Source organism: Carettochelys insculpta, chromosome 6 (genome assembly GCF_033958435.1).
Source record: "Carettochelys insculpta isolate YL-2023 chromosome 6, ASM3395843v1, whole genome shotgun sequence".
Classification (NCBI taxonomy): Eukaryota; Metazoa; Chordata; order Testudines; family Carettochelyidae; genus Carettochelys; species Carettochelys insculpta.
In genome coordinates this window covers 65,018,239-65,033,535 of record NC_134142.1, presented here as the reverse complement: position 1 = coordinate 65,033,535, position 15,297 = coordinate 65,018,239, and the positions used below count along the sequence as shown (strand labels likewise).

At 49.7% G+C, this 15,297-nt stretch overlaps 1 protein-coding gene across 3 annotated transcripts in view; it reads left to right on the top strand.

Moving 5' to 3' along the window:
• The window catches only part of PAPLN (papilin, proteoglycan like sulfated glycoprotein), an 88,978-nt gene that overhangs the window by 36,533 nt on the left and 37,148 nt on the right, over nt 1–15,297 (top strand). For all 3 annotated transcript variants that reach the window (XR_012645958.1, XM_074997105.1, XM_074997106.1), the window contains 8 exons: nt 1,191–1,317; nt 5,790–6,000; nt 7,131–7,307; nt 8,425–8,581; nt 10,112–10,198; nt 12,361–12,631; nt 12,759–12,876; nt 13,999–14,128. Coding sequence is in view for 2 of the 3 variants with exons in the window: in XM_074997105.1 (XP_074853206.1) it covers nt 1,191–1,317; nt 5,790–6,000; nt 7,131–7,307; nt 8,425–8,581; nt 10,112–10,198; nt 12,361–12,631; nt 12,759–12,876; nt 13,999–14,128 (1,278 nt within the window). In the remaining variant the exon portion in view is untranslated. The remainder of the gene's footprint in view (nt 1–1,190; nt 1,318–5,789; nt 6,001–7,130; nt 7,308–8,424; nt 8,582–10,111; nt 10,199–12,360; nt 12,632–12,758; nt 12,877–13,998; nt 14,129–15,297) is intronic.

The following is a 15,297-nucleotide window of genomic DNA, read 5'->3' as shown; positions in this document are numbered from 1 at the left end:
AGCCCCAGGAGAGAGTGTCCAAGAGAGATTAAGGAGCATTGGCTGTTGCAGTAGTGCCTTTCCCAATGGAGTGTCCATCCAGTGGAGAGGCTGCCAGAGTTCCCATGTGGTCACACCATGTACACTTCAACACAGTCTTGGATTCTCACAGAAAACCAGTTTCCTGGTATTCCACGCTCCTGCCTGCCTTTTCTCCCCTTCTTTGCTGGTGGCTGCCCCAGGGACTTGTTACCTCTTTTTGCCCATCATGTGAATTCAAGGAAGTAGAAGGTGGCACCAGTTCCCCTGCTGCTGTAATCCTGGAAGAAGGATGCAGATTTGCCCCCTTTCGTCAGGGGCTGATCCAATTTCATGCTGGCCTAGATCCAAGCTCGGGGGCAGGCCCACAGCTCTGCTACTGTAGCAAGTCCACGTGCTGCAGACAACAGACACAATTACTGGATAAATTATAGGTGGATCACCCCCCTCAGGAGCCAGGATTAAAATCCTGGTTCTTCAAATTCTCTTAGCCCCAGGGCGGAGCCTGTGATTTGGAAAACTCCTCTTCAGGCTCTCATATTCTTCCTGCAGGCCCAGCTGCACTATAGGGTAGATGCTTAGAGAGCGTCTATCACCATAGCATTTGAGCATCTCGCAATCATTTGTGTGTTTATCCTTCCAGCATACCCCTCGGCAGGGTAATGGTATAGAATCGTAGAACACTAGAAATGTTTACATTTAGGGGGCTGAGGCACAGAAAGTCTGTGTAGCCTATTGGAAGCTGAGGGAGTGGGCGGACACAGCCCACCCACAGCTAAAAGATCCCCCCGGAGGAGCAGGATCCACTAGAACAACAGGGTCCCCAGGTGAATAAAGGGGACAACTAAAAAGAAAACAGGGATGGGTGGGGAGGGGTCAAAGGGCTAAAATGAGGGAACCATAAGAGGATACCGAGCAGAGTGCCCTGGACAGCGCCCACTGCACCTCAAAGGTGTTGAAGTCTGTTTAGCAGCAGGGAGTTGAACTCACGTCTCAAACACCAGACTAGTGAGCTAACCCATGGACCATTTATGGGGGCAAAGCTCATGGAGAGAGTTGGTTTAACTCCCTCACCAGCCTGAGGAATGTGCTGTTCCCCAAATCATGGCATTTAAGTCCCTTTTGTAGACAGGCCACTCTGACCAGAATATAATTTTCCTTCTCTCCTTTAGGCTACCAATCACGCCTGGTGTTTTGCACCATAGACAATGAAGCCTATCCAGACTATATGTGCAGGGACAAACCAAAGCCAGCCAGTAACCGGACATGTGGTCTTCAGGCCTGTCCCCTGACAAAGCGGTGAGGATTTCTCCCCCTCTCTGGATTCTTTAACCCCTTTGTGAAGTATCTTGAGACTCAGGAAGAGAGTGCTGATTTCCTTCAGCTTCCTCCACTGCCACCCCAGGGTGAAAGCTGTGAGGAATGGACATGCATGACCTGAGTCCATGTCCGAAAACAGGGGGTTCTGACTTTGCCTAGGCAGAGTGGCTGGAGTTGTTATCCTAGTCAGAGTGGGAGGAAAGAGAAGGATTCACTAAGCGTTCGTTGTTCCCTTCACTTGGGGATTTCTTACTCTTATGGAGCTGTCACATTTGCCTTTCCATTGCACATAGGGTTGGCTACTGTAGGACTCTAATGTGGGTATGCAAAGCATGCCTCAGACAGCCTGGTGTCACTTCCCTGCATATCCAGTGTGAGACCTGTCGGAGCCCCTGTTCCAGAGACCTGGGAACATTTCTGCCTATACAATAGCCTGTAGCCCTAGAATTCTATATATTGCTTTAAAACCTTTGTTCTGTGTATAAAGGATATCGTACATCTATTTGCCGAGAGGGTGGAGTCACAGCGGAGCCTGGAGCTCTCAAACAAAGAGGTAACAAGAAGGAGATTGAGATTATAGAAAGCAGAGCTTCAGGTATTCTCTGTCCACTTCCTGTCTGGAAAATTTAGTTGCTTGCTAAACTCCATGGGGTGTTTTCATCTTTGGTGATGATCTAGGATGGTGCTTTGCTTTTGATTCTCATCTCCCACAAATAATGGTGGAGGGTGCTGTGTACTTGAGAAAGGGGAGCTTTGCTCAGACAGCGGTGAGCCTGACTGATGATTTGCTCTTCTGGTGGAAGGGACAGTTCTTTGTAGCCTTCTGTTTCTGATCATGAAATAAATATTGTTGTTTCTCATGGGCAAAGCAGCTGCTTTTGAAGATTTTGCTCAATTTGTCAAGATGCTAAACTCACAGAAAGCAAAAGAAATGGGGTAGAAATGCCATGAATCAGATTATTTAATAACCAGTCAGAATGCCAAGCTTCCTGTGTTGGAAACTTGAGCTTACTCCAAAGGTCTTCGCCTAGCAGCATGTGCTCCAGTGCAGGCAGAAAAGGGCCTCAATGAAGTGTTTGTTGTGATGACATGACTCTTCCCTATGACACCAGAAGCAAAAATAAAGAAGTTAAGTCCTCCCTAGCAATGGCTGAGTGAGGCTTACTACCATGTTGTCCGCTATTGTCAATAGGAATCTTCTTTCATGGCTTCAATATCGCAGGTAACCTTTGTTTACGGAGGACTTGTGATGAAAGAATGAGGCAGAAGATGCTTTGAGTGCCAGTTGCAAAAGCCTCTGGGTGAATTTGACTAATAATCATGAAGACATTTTAACATTAGAATGGCCATACTGGCTCAGATCAAAGGTCCAGTTAGTTCTGCATCCTGCCAGTGCCAGGTGCTTCAAAGGGAATGAACAGAGCAGGTAATCAAGTGATTCATCCCATGTGATCCATTCCCAGCTTCTGGCAAACAGAGGCTAAGGGGGCACTATCCCTACCCATCCTAGCTAATAGCCATTGATGGACCTATTTTCCAGGAACTCATCTAGTTTTTCTTTTGAGCCCTGTTATAATCTTGGCCTTCACAACATCCTCTGGCAAAGAGTTCCACAGGTTGACAGTGTGTGATCTGAAGAACATTCTTCCTTTTTTTTTTTTATAAAGACCTGCTGCTGTGGCTTTGTAGGGAAAAAGAAGAATTGGGTTTTTTTAAATCCACCACAGATTCTATGAAATTTTAGTCAGGGAATTTGTTTTGAGTGGTTGGAGTCTGATTAATTGGGGTAGTCTGTTCCTGGCTGCTGATTCCTGTTGGGAGGGAATTTCTAGTTGTTTTGCAGATTTTTGGACTGATATTTGCATTCATGGCAGCACTGAGGGGTATCTTGTGGGGAGCAAATACAAGGTTATCTTTGTTCAGATTTCATCCTGTGGCACTCGTTGAGGTACTGGAGGCACTGGGTGAATTTTTAACCACAGTCATGGAGTTCGCTCCATGTCCCTCCTGATTGCTAAAGGTCATTTTAGAAAATCCGGGTTCAGTGTGAGTGGAAATTGTCACTCCCTCCTTTGAAGAAGGCAAGTAGTCCTCTGCTCTGAAGGACACTTGCATCTGCCCTTTGCAACAGAAACCATTGCTTCACATTAGCAATATGAGCAAATGTTAACAATATGAGCAATTTACTTTTTTAATTTTCCCTCCTTAGAGTAAGATAATTGGAAAGATTGCAATGAGAGGCTCCCCTCGTATGTCTGTGTCTCCCATCTATTGGGCCCTTGTCAGTTTGGTTACAGACTTGTGTAGGGTACAAAAATACTTGTTCCAGTGTTCGTGCCTCCAATCCTAGTGATGGCTAATGACTGATCAGGTGTCCATACTAAGATTACATCTATCAGCTGCCTTCGTTGCTGTTGACTGAGTTGTTTATGATTGATCTGCAGTCCTAGGTGTAGGAGTTGATCGTGGCTCTGCTCCGTCTTGGCTGAGAGGACCTATGGCGTTGTACTGGGAAATAGATTGACCTGGAAGGCATCATTTTATGGGATTCTATTGTGTCCCTTCTCTTGCTCAGTAGGCGAATGGGACACAACCCTTGGTGGAGTTAGTGAAGAGGATGGCCTGTGGTCTTAGCTAGAGACCTAGTGGGGATACCTGAGTCTGGGTATATAATTTTCAGTCCAGGCTCATGTGTGCATGTGATTGAACTGGTGGAGACTCTGTCTGGTTGAGATGAAGGTGGTGGTGATGTGAGGGAGAGGGGGAAAGTGGTAGGAGATGGCTGAAATATCTGCCCTCTTGACAGATCAGTGGAGCTGTTTGAGCTGGAGCTCACGGGGTTAAATGGGATGTAGCTGACAGTGGGAAGTTCCCCATGACTTTCTGGACCACGGTGATGCGTGGCGCCTAATGACAGGTGCGGGCTCTGGGGGTTCGCTGGGGCTGGAGCACCCATAGGAGAATATAGTGGGTGCTCAGCAACTACAGGAGTACTCCCCTTTCCCCCTCCCCAGCACCACCCACCACTGGCAGGCTTCTGTGATCAGCTCCTCCCCAACTTCCCACACGCCTCCCAACCACAGTGTGCAGGCGTGCTGGGGGCAGAGGAGGGAAAGGAGTAGGGAGCAGGAAGACGCAGAGTGGAAAGCAGGAGCAGGGTTGGTCTCAGTGATGCTGGGGAGATTTCTCCAGATGTCAGGGAGTGGAAGGCCCCAGCCCTTTCCAGCCACTGAGATGCTGTGCTGCAGCATGGTAGGTTGGGGGCTGCTGGGAGAGCCTGGCTGGGGTGGCGACATCTGCTTCCTGTCCAGGTTTGGGTGCTGAGGACTAGGGGGTAAACACGCTGGAGCGCTCCTCCCCCAGCCCATTTCTGGCTCGGTCAGCTCCAGTCCCTGGTGTCTGAATCTAGGTGGGGCACAGAAGCTGCCTCTGCAGCCATCCTCTCTCAAGAAGATGATGTGCTGCAGAGTAACAACTGGGAGGGGCTGGCTTTAGAAGTGGATCCTTCCCACTCCCCGCTCAGATTCCTTCACCCAGGAGAGAGGCAGTATGTGGCAGAGGGGTCTGGCACAGTGGAGGGCTATGGTATGGTATGGTAAGGCCGTGCCACCCTTACTTCTGTGCTGCTGCTGGTGGGGCAGTGCTTCTTTCAGAGCTAGGCAGGCAGGCAGCCAGCCAGCATCTGGCCCCGCACACCTGAAGGCAGCTGCACCACCAACAGTAACACACAAGTAATGTGGTTGCGGTACCGTTTTTTCCCCAAGACAACTGGCTTGGGAGGCAGCTTCTATTCCCCAAAACTCCTTTATGGATCAGGACCCTACATTTTCCGCACTGTGAAACTTCCAATTTAAATAGCTGAAATGACACCATGTTGTATTTTAAAAATCCTGTGACCATGAAATTGACCAAAACAGATCACTAATTTGGTAGGGTCCTAATTATGGAGAAAGGAGTCCCTGGGATACCTTAAAGACAAACCCATTTATCTGGGCATAAGCGTTGGTGGGCTGGAGCCCACTTCGTCGGATGCATGAAGCTTCCTTGTTTTTGCTGAATCATACTAACACTGCTACCTCTCCGAAGCTTGTCATCTAAGAGACACTCAGCTGTGTCAGCATCTCTTACTTTCCTGGATGCCTCCTCAACATGCAGGTATTATGGACTACCTCAAATGGGCACCTTGGCAATTTTCTTGAGTGGGAGACGAGACAAAAAAAAAAAAACCCGACCTATGTGGCCTTGTTCCCAGCAACAGTCTTCTGTGTCTTCCTTGCTGCTGTCGTCACAACATTAAAAAGACCCTTCCCTGCTTGGCTGAGCTGGGAATTTCAGGGTCAACTTTGGACCTTTTGTGCACCAGCTTTGATACAGTGCAAGTCTTATATACAGGAACTTCCTTGCTCAACCTCTTTGTTCAATGGGCTCCATGATGGCTTTGTTTCCTACAGCTGGAAAACTGGGGCCTGGGGAGCCTGTTCGACCACCTGTGGGGGAGGCACCCAGACTCGCTCAGTTTACTGCATGTCACATAACGGACAAGGTGGCTCCCCAGGGGTGGTGGGTGATGCCCAGTGCCTGGCCTTTTCGGAGGCACCCCGCAGCACGCAGCCCTGCAACACAAGACCGTGTGCAACATGGAGCACAGGGCCCTGGTCAGAGGTGAGTTCGCCCACTGAATGCAATGTACATGTCTGAGCTAGCACACCAGGGAGTGAACCAGGGACCTTCAAAGCTAGAAGTATGAATTGCTACATCTTCAGCTAGAGACCGGTTCTCCGTGTAGGGCTAGAACAGATTTCGATTAGTGCAGATAGAGGATCTAATCCTGCCTTGGGCCTTGATCTCCAAAGGTACTGCACCTAGCTGTTTATCTGGGCAGAGTTCAGCCCCCTGTGGTGTAGTGATGTGGATATTTGGCGCTTGGGTCTGTGTGCCTCCGTAAGGGGGCACTCTGTGAACCACTTGCATGCAGGCCTACCAATGAGGAAGACTCCTAAAAGCCTAGAAAGGAGAGATGGAGGACACCTGTTAGGTCCTGTCTGGTACACTGGGGTGGGGGGGGCAAGGTGTGTCATGGGGGCCAGCTCCACATCCCAGAAGTGACAGAGACTTGGGTAGAAGGGGTGGGGCCAAGGGCAGTCAGCCGTTGCTGCTGCTCAGAGTCTGGCGCTGCTTCCTGCTCCAGCTTTCCCCCTGGGCAGCCCTCAGCAGCCACACAGAGAAGTAGAGTGATGCCCCCCATGAAATTTCAAAGGGGCCTGGAGGTTTCTGGCCACCATCACCACTACTGCAGCAGTGGTGAGTGCTGGGAGCTCTCTTTGAAGTGCTGGGGCCCCCGTGCAGTTGCCCCGTGACACCTCTCATCAGCAGGCTGGCCAGAACGTCTTCAGTGCAGGGCTGAAATTCCTTCTCTGGAATTTGCACTACTGGACTGAACATAAATCTGGCAGCCTTTGTATTGTTGTGTTTAGACATTGCATTGCCTGGAATGGTCCCATTGCCATGTAAGGGACAGAGTGGCATAAGATTATGGTGGCACAATTCCTGAAGCTGATGCAGGACTGTGTGTTTGTCCTGAAAGATTCAGGAAAAATACACAAATGTGGGACTATGCCACAGAGTGCAGAATGGGCTGGATACCAGGAATCATGGCAGGGCAATTTTAAGAGGGGCATGGTGCTGAAAAACACTTTTCAATGCTGAAGTCTATTTTGAAAGTGGAGACCAGAGCCAGGAGACACGGAAGTACCTAGCTGCATTCTCTCTCACAATTAAGACCCTTCTTGCAGTGCTCAGCTAGCTGTGGAGAGGGCGTACAGACCCGGACTGTCACCTGCAGAACCACCTTGGGTGTTCAGACTCCAGATTTTGCTTGTCTGACAGAGCCTAAACCACCCCTCAGCCAGCCCTGCCTCAGGGAGAATTGCATCCAGAAAATTGGCTGGCACGTTGGAGGGTGGGGCCTGGTGAGTGTTGTACTCCACAGTGCTCGGTTCATTGATTACCTTGTACTCCTGCAGGGTTTCTTGCATGTTGCGCGGTGATTGAATCAGCCCACATGTTGGTTGCTGAGGCTGGAAGCGCTTACTTTGTTACCAGCTCCTTGGCTCACTGTCACAGTTTGTCTGCTCCAAACACAAGCCCTGGGGAGGGATTCAAGTATCCGTGACTGGCAGCATGCAGCTGATACACTGAAACAATCCACTTCCCATACTTAATTATTCCCATTCCTGGGACACCACTATCCACATCACAGCTACCTGTCTGCATGCCACAGAGTACGAGGTAGGCTCCACCTCTAGGGCTGGACAGCAGGTTTGCTGAATTGAAGTGCGGTTCTGAAAGGGTTTGGGGTAACCCAGCTTAAACATAGGTTGCCTGCTCTTAGGGAAAGGCCCTAACTGGGTTTAGCCCGACTTGTGGTCAGGTCAGCACCAAAGCTCGGAGGCAATTTCCCACTTTTAGTTTTGCCTCATCTGTGCCAGATGAGTTTATCCTGAAGTGGTTCCTGGCACCGTGTAGATAGGATCTTAACTAGGCTGGGTGCACCATTACACCTTCATCTGAGTTCTCTCTGGTGCATAGGATTCCAACAGAATGAGGAGATGGGTGCTTGGCTTGGGGGTCCAGTTTTGAAAAGGACGTCCTGTATCTGATTAAGATGAGAAGTTCTTTTCTGAGGCAGAGGTGTTACATAGATCCTTCCTCCTCGTCCCACAACTCCTTTGTCTTCCTCCCTGCCCCAACCCCCTTACTCCCTAGCAAGGGTGGCAGTGCAAGCAAGACTCACCAGAGCCAGCAGCCCTGGTTCTCCATTGTCAGCCCCCCATACTTTGGGGCCCAGCTCCGGGGAAGGGTGACTTTACGAATGTGGCTAGAAGGGCTGGTGGAGCCCAGTGAAAGTGACATGGCTCCTAGCTGCATTCATCACTTCAGAGCTGGTCACGCTGTCATTCAGCAGGCTGCCGAGGGACAAGCTTTGGCAAGTTTTGCCAGCAGCTAATCCTGTTCCTGGTCCGCATGCCAGGCTCACAAGGTCACTGTGTTCTGTCTCCTTGCTCCCGCCTCATCTGTCTGTCCAAGTGTTCGAAGAGCTGCGACTCCGGTGTCCGAGTGCGTCAAGTCGTCTGTGCTGGTGGCAATTCCCAATTCTACCCTCGGGAGATGTGTGAGACCAGCCACCTGCAAGCCCCAGCCATGCTGGGAAGCTGCAACACTCAGCCCTGCTCTCTGCCGCAGCGTAAGTGACCCCACCTAAACATCAGGATTGTTCTCTGAATGTGCTCAGCAGGCATGTGAACATCAGTGCCTGCCCCTTCTGAGACCCAAGCTTTTAATTCCAGTACAGTAGTCCCTTGAGTTATGTGAGGGTTGCATTCCACACACACTCATATAACTTGAATTTTGCGTGCGTTGGTGGGGTGGGGCGACTTTTTTCCATGGCAAAATGCATGTTCCACAGCTGGGGAAGCAGCAGGAGCACCTGGAGCTCCTTTTGAAAGGTACGTCCTGGGATTGGGGACGGGGGGGGCGGTAGGTGGGGAGGGTTAAGCCTGGCTGTGGGTTGGGGCCGTGGGAGGGGGCAAGGGGAGTTAAGCCTGGGGTGAGTGAGGGCTGTTGGGAGGGGGAGGGGAGGTTGGAGTTAAGCTGAGGCTGTGCATCCCTGCGGCAGGGGAGAGCCGTAGCCAGGCTGTGGAGGTTGAGCTGGAGCTGTGCAGGCAGGAGGGGGTGAGCTGGAGCTGCACAGGGGTTTGAATCGGGGATACATGGGGTAGGGGGTTGAACCAGGGTCGGGGGGGAGCAGGATTTTGAGTTGCGCTTAACTTGCGTTAATGCAAGTTAAGGCCAACTCGCAATCATGCATTTTTGAGGGTTTACTGTATTCCACTTGCCTGGCTGATGGTCTTTATCGTGACTGATGCCGACCACCGTAGCTAAAATTGAGAGTCTCTGCAGCTTGGGCATGACGGTGTTACAGCCCCCAGCTACAAGTCTTATCCCCTGTGGGGTCAGGTGTAGATCGGGGCACACAACTCGCTGACCAGTGTTTAGACTGACAAACATTTACTCTTCATAGGGGTATCAAACCAACCACACTCCAAGCCTGCCTGGCTGGGTCTGTCACCCAGATAGTCCGGCAGCATGGATGCACTGAGCAAACAAAAGGCCTCATTGGCTTCAGAAGCTTTGCAATCTCCTATTGACTATAACAATACTATGGTCTACCCCTCCCCTCAACCCCCAAGCTGTAGGGTCCACTCCTGATTGGTTCATTTAATAAATCTCTTTGGCTTCACGCAACAGCCACCTAAAAATGGGCCCCAGAATTAGGTGCCCAGAATCACACAGAGCAGTGTTTCACCTTTGTCAACCTGTGCTAATTGTAGGCATCTGCGTTCAGCTTCATGACTGTCTCACTGCCCCTTTTGGGGCTATTTGTTTTTAGCATGCTGTGAGAGAGAGGATATTGTCCCTCCTGGCCTGAAAGCGAAAGTCGGCATAGGTGTTGCTACCGCAGTTGTCATGGCAGAACCACGTGTCATCTGGGTAGGGTCTCTTGCTCCCTCCTCTGACCTTAAAGGAACTTGGCCATGGCCAGTTGATGGAGAACAATGCCAGTCCCCATGAGCTGGAATAATTCTGGGGCCACTTTTATCCTGACCTGACTCTTTTTCTCTCCTGTCCAATTCCAAGGCACATGTGAATACAGACACTTGCATTTACGAGTCCATCCAACTGCCTAGATTCTCTCCATTTTCTTTCCTTGCAGAGCATCCCAGTATGCAGGACACCACAGGCTATGACATCAGCCGACAGTCCTTGCTGACCCACTACTACCCAGACAATACCACTACAGGTTTGGAGACCTTATGTTTTCTTTTGTCGCATTCTGGTTACCGTTTCTTCATTGCCTTTCTCTGTGACTTTCCTGGCTGCCAGGAATCCTAGGGTGAGGAGCAATTTTGGATCCTTTTACATCTATGCTGCATCGTAGCTAGACACCTGCTCACAAAGGAATGTACATACAGGTGCATAAATCCTTGACTTGTATGTAGGTGGTGTTAGGGTAAATCTATTCCCATCTTAGCAGTCATGTTGAGGCCTGCTGATGTGGGAGGGTAGGAAGGGGGTTAATTACCTTGGGGTCTGGTGATTCAGAAGGGCCCAGTGTTCCTTGCCACCACTACTGCAGGAGCAGCCAGAATCCTGAGTCCTTTAAATCACTGCTGGCGCCCCATATGGTTCCCTCCCAGTGGCTCTGAGGGATGTGGAGGCAGGAGGGTGAAGTTCAGCTGGGGCTGTGCATCCCTGTGGCAGGGGAGAGCTGTAGCCAGGCCGTTGAGGTTGAGCTAGAGATGTGCAGGGGGGAGAGGGTGAGCCAGAGCTACACAGGGGTGGGGCAGGTTGCCATGGTGTACTCCAGGTGGCAGTGGTGGCTGGCTGCCCCAGGCTTTCAGGAGCACTCCTCCACCTTGCCCAGGGGCCCTGGTCATGTCTAAGAGGTCACCAGGAGGTTCTATGGTCCCTTGCCAGCCGCAGTCCAGTCCAGCCCCAGACGTTGTTTCATCACCTACAGGCTTTGTCCCGATCTCATCTCTAGACGAGTTCCCCTGTTTCCACTCAGCTGTGTGCTGCAGGCACCTTTGGGTTTCAGGTCCGACCCTGAGTCTTGCATTGGCAGCTCCAGTGCCTTTTTTGAACTCCTTCTGCAGCTGATGCAAAAGATTTTTGGGAACTAAAGACACCCTGAGAGTCTGAGAGAACAGGAAACCCCCATTCAGAAAAGGAAGTGAGACAGGTGGGGGGTGGGGGAGCGTGTTTCAGGTCTGTTCCTGAGCTCGGCAGATGGGTAGAGGGGAAGAGAACAGCCAGCAAGGGATTAGAGGTGACTACTGCTATATTCCAGTCTTTCTTCCAAGGTGACCCTCTGTGTATTGAGGAACCTATTGAACTGGTGGTAAGCAAGTTATGGCTCTCAGCCACAGCTGGCCCATCAAAGCTTTTAATCTGGTCCTCAAACTCCATTGCCCTTCTTCAATGTTCTGGCCAGGGAGCGGACTCGGGGGCTGGTGAGCTTCCATGCCCTGACTCTGCTCCCTGGCAGGTGTACCCGGCAGGCAGAGCGGGGCAAGTTTGGTTTAATTACTGTAACATGTTATCATGGTGTATTTATAATTGTAAGTAAAGTTTTATGTCTCCACTAAAACATATCTTTATTCAATGAAGTTTTTTTGAATATCTTTTCTTCTGAGTTAAATGGATTAACAGCCACGTTGTTTAATTATGGTTTACTTTGAAGCTAAAATAGTTTAAATATCTTGCTACACTCAAATGGGGAAACAACAAAGCTAATTACAGATTGCAAAGAAGTTAGCAATAAATGTGAAAACGACCAAACTTTTATGTAGGGCAGTTTCCTGAAAAGTTGTAGGTAACATGCAATTTGTGCTCAGACAGGAGCAAATCTGTATGCTAAAATTAACAAACAGCTCAGTAATGTAAATTTCTAACGTATTGTTCAACAGAATTAAGTGTTTTGATTTTGAAACAAATTTGTGTTGTCCCTTTTTCAACGTGAATTGTTAGTTCTGTGAGCATTTATGGTCGCCAGACAATTCCCATACCCAGATGAACACCTGTGCTAAACACTTGCCCGTAGACACTTTATAATCAGAATATAAGAAATGGGAAAAGCAGCCCAGGTGACGTAGCTATCAGTGTCTCCTGGCCTAGTTGAAGGACAGGAAGAATATTGTGAGGCCATTTCTTAATGGTAATGGGTCAACTGGTAGTACAGCAGTCCTAAGTGTCCAGAATTCGTTGTGAGCAGGAACCCAGGTTTCAGTAAGAAGTCCCCATGGCTTCCCCACAGGTGAAAAATGTACGTTAATAAGCCTGGCCTCCAAGCTGGACTGTTGGAAGACTCCTTTCGTCTGGCAACATGCTTTGAACAGAGGCAGTAGAAACTGGGAGTGGAATTAGAAAGGATCTGTGTGCATTAAGGAATTTTCTTTTCAGTTTATAGTGATGAAAGAACAATCCAAGGTAGCTCCAGGCAGCTCCGGGTCCTCTCCAGTGAAGACCATAAAGCCAACTTCTTGCCTCTTCATGTGGAATCTCACTCAAGCTCTTCAGGATCCCAGCAGTTCAGCTCCCACCAGGATATTGCCACAGGGACTGGCCCTCAGGACTGCAGCCAGAGCCCTCATGGCTGCTGCTCAGATGGCCACACTCCAGCTTCTGGCCCCTTTGGGAAAGGCTGCCCTTTCAGCACGTGCCATCAGAGCAGGTCTGACGAAACAGTGGCGTTTGGGCTGTCTGACAGAGTCGATGTTGATGACTGCAGACTGCCTTTGTTGGGTCAGGGTTCCAGAAAGGACCAGTTTTTACTAAAGATCCTTCTTGTTTCCCTGTAGGTATGGGTGCTGCCCTGATGGAATATCAGCTGCCCGGGGACCCAGTAATGTGGGTTGTCCACAATATTACAGTGATGTGTCTGTGAGCAGAAACAGGCCCTCTGCAGCCTCCCCCACGGTACGTGCCAGAACTTTCTAGAATCTTTTGCCAGTGGCATCGAGACCTGGTTGACACAGCTCGTTGTTTTGAGGCTTTAGCTGCTCCTGGAGACTGTGGCTTTTCTACTCTGTTCTACTCTTTCTTTAAGTCTCCTGACAATAAGTCTAGGAAAGTAATACTGGGAGGATGCTACACACATGCAGTAAGTCAGCATTCCTGCTACTGCTCATGGAGCCTCACTGGAGTTGCTTCATGACCTGGGTCTGGGTGGGGGTGTGGCAGCTGCAGTCAGTGTTACTAGGTTGAGGAGTAGAAGACCCTTGTTTGGCGAAGAGACTCAGTAATCTTTATTGTTGGACACTAAACCAAACTTCAACACTTGAGGCAACCAGACATGGGCAGCTCTGCAGGCAGTGAGGTGAGCATTTGATTTATTTTCCCTGTGTTTGATATGTGGTTCCTGTGAAGCTGCCTTGGATGAGATTGTGGGGTTTGTTTTGTTGTTCTGAGACAGTCTCTTGCAGTGGAACATGCCAGGTTCTGGAAATACATGTAGAGCCAGATTGGGCTAACCATGTGATTCATGGTCCAGAGTAGGTTGGTTAGGACATTCCAAAATGTGGATGATGATAAGGGGCAGGATGGCTCAGAAGGTGGAGGGTTTCACTTCAAAGTTGCCCATTTTAACTTAGCCCAGGTGAATAACGACTGAAATTCTGTACCATTCGTTAGCCGGTGGCTGTGTGACGTGTGATAGTGAGCTCCATGCCCTTCCTTGTGGACAGGAGAAACATCACCATCACCCAGCAGCTCCCCTCTTTGCAGTCTCAACAGAGCAGCTAAAGGGAGAAGTGGCTATTGAGAGAGAATTCCCTTCTTACCTCTAGAGGTGACTCCTTCAGGCATATTGGTGGACAACATAAGACACTGAGAGGGTGGCCTCTGTTTTGGGATTAAGCAGAGCATCTCTAGCCTCCCAGGCCGTCGGTCCAGCTCCTGTCACTGACATGACACACAAACTCCGAGCTGATAATGGAGCCTCAAGTGGCCAGACTAACCCAGTGGGCAAATGTGATGATTTCTCATGTGCTGTAGCAGTAGCTGAATGGTAACTCTTGGCTTTGAATTTCTTTCACAAAGGCAAGCCAAGCTTTGTCCCAGCAGAACCCGTCGGATGAGTGCCGAGGTTCCATGTATGGCTGCTGCTATGATAACACTGCTTCGGCTTCGGGACCTCAAGGGGAAGGATGTCTCCACAGACCCAGCCAGCGTACGTGACATGTTGGCCTCTGACTTTAGAAATGTGCCTCCCCTGAAGGGAATGTCCTACGGAATTAAATAGAAAATGTGTGAAGCTTTCTCTAGGGTTTTCACCTATCCCGTCAAATACTATTTTTAAAAAAAAAACAAAAAACTAATCTCCCTGCAATGAGATTCTATAGGATGGCTGGAAGACAATTAGAGAAATTCCCATCAATCCCTGTTAACTTTCTACAGAACGCTATTAATTTCATCTGAGTCGATAGGGGTTTTTTGTCAGGACACTCTGCAGGCCAGAACTCACTCATGTATCCCTGTTTGCATTCATTTCGGTTGGTTGTGGCGATCCATGGCAAGCTAGGAATTGTCCTATTATCAGTGGGTTCTGTTCTACCCCCAAACAATGCTGTTGGCACCAGTGTGGTTTCAAGGCTATTACTAGGGCTCAAACAGGTCACTTAGGACTTGAACTGGGGTTACTGCAGGGCCATGGTTCCCCAGGAGAAGCTTTCAGGGAAAGTGTCACTCAGTTTTGTTCCTTCTCAGAGCACAGGGGCAGCCACTGGGAGCACTTCTATCCAGCCGCACATAGGAAGGGACAACTTCTCACTCACTCCTCCACAACCCATAGAGGCCACTTGTAATCTGGGCTGTAGCATCTGAAGCTGCTTCTCTGATGCATCTCGGCTCTAGGGAGTCAAAAAGGTGCCACTGAGCCAGCAAAAAGTCCCAGGTTCATAGGGCCATGGGCTTACATTTAATTCCACATCCTAGCACGTAGGAGGCCAGAGCACCTTGTATTAGCCTAGGTTTTGCAACCAGTTCTGGTTTCAGGCCTTGGGCTGGATGACCTGGGAATGACCCTCACCCTCCCTAGTCCTGTGATGGGAGCCTCCAAGCACAAGAATAACTAGCAATTGTGCAATACGCTGTGCTGGGCTGTAAAACCTAAATGAAAACCAGAAGCCCCTGGGAGGTAGGTGGTCGTATCTCCGTGTTACACATAAGAAACTGAGGTGCCAAGAGATAAGTGTGTCTTGCTCAAGGTAACCCAGGGAGTCAAGGTCAGCATTAGGAACAGACCCCCATCTCCTAGCTGGGCATGCTACCCATGGGATCACGCTCCCTCCACAGACAGCGGTCGGGGTAGCCTTGATCGCTTCAACATGATGCTATCTC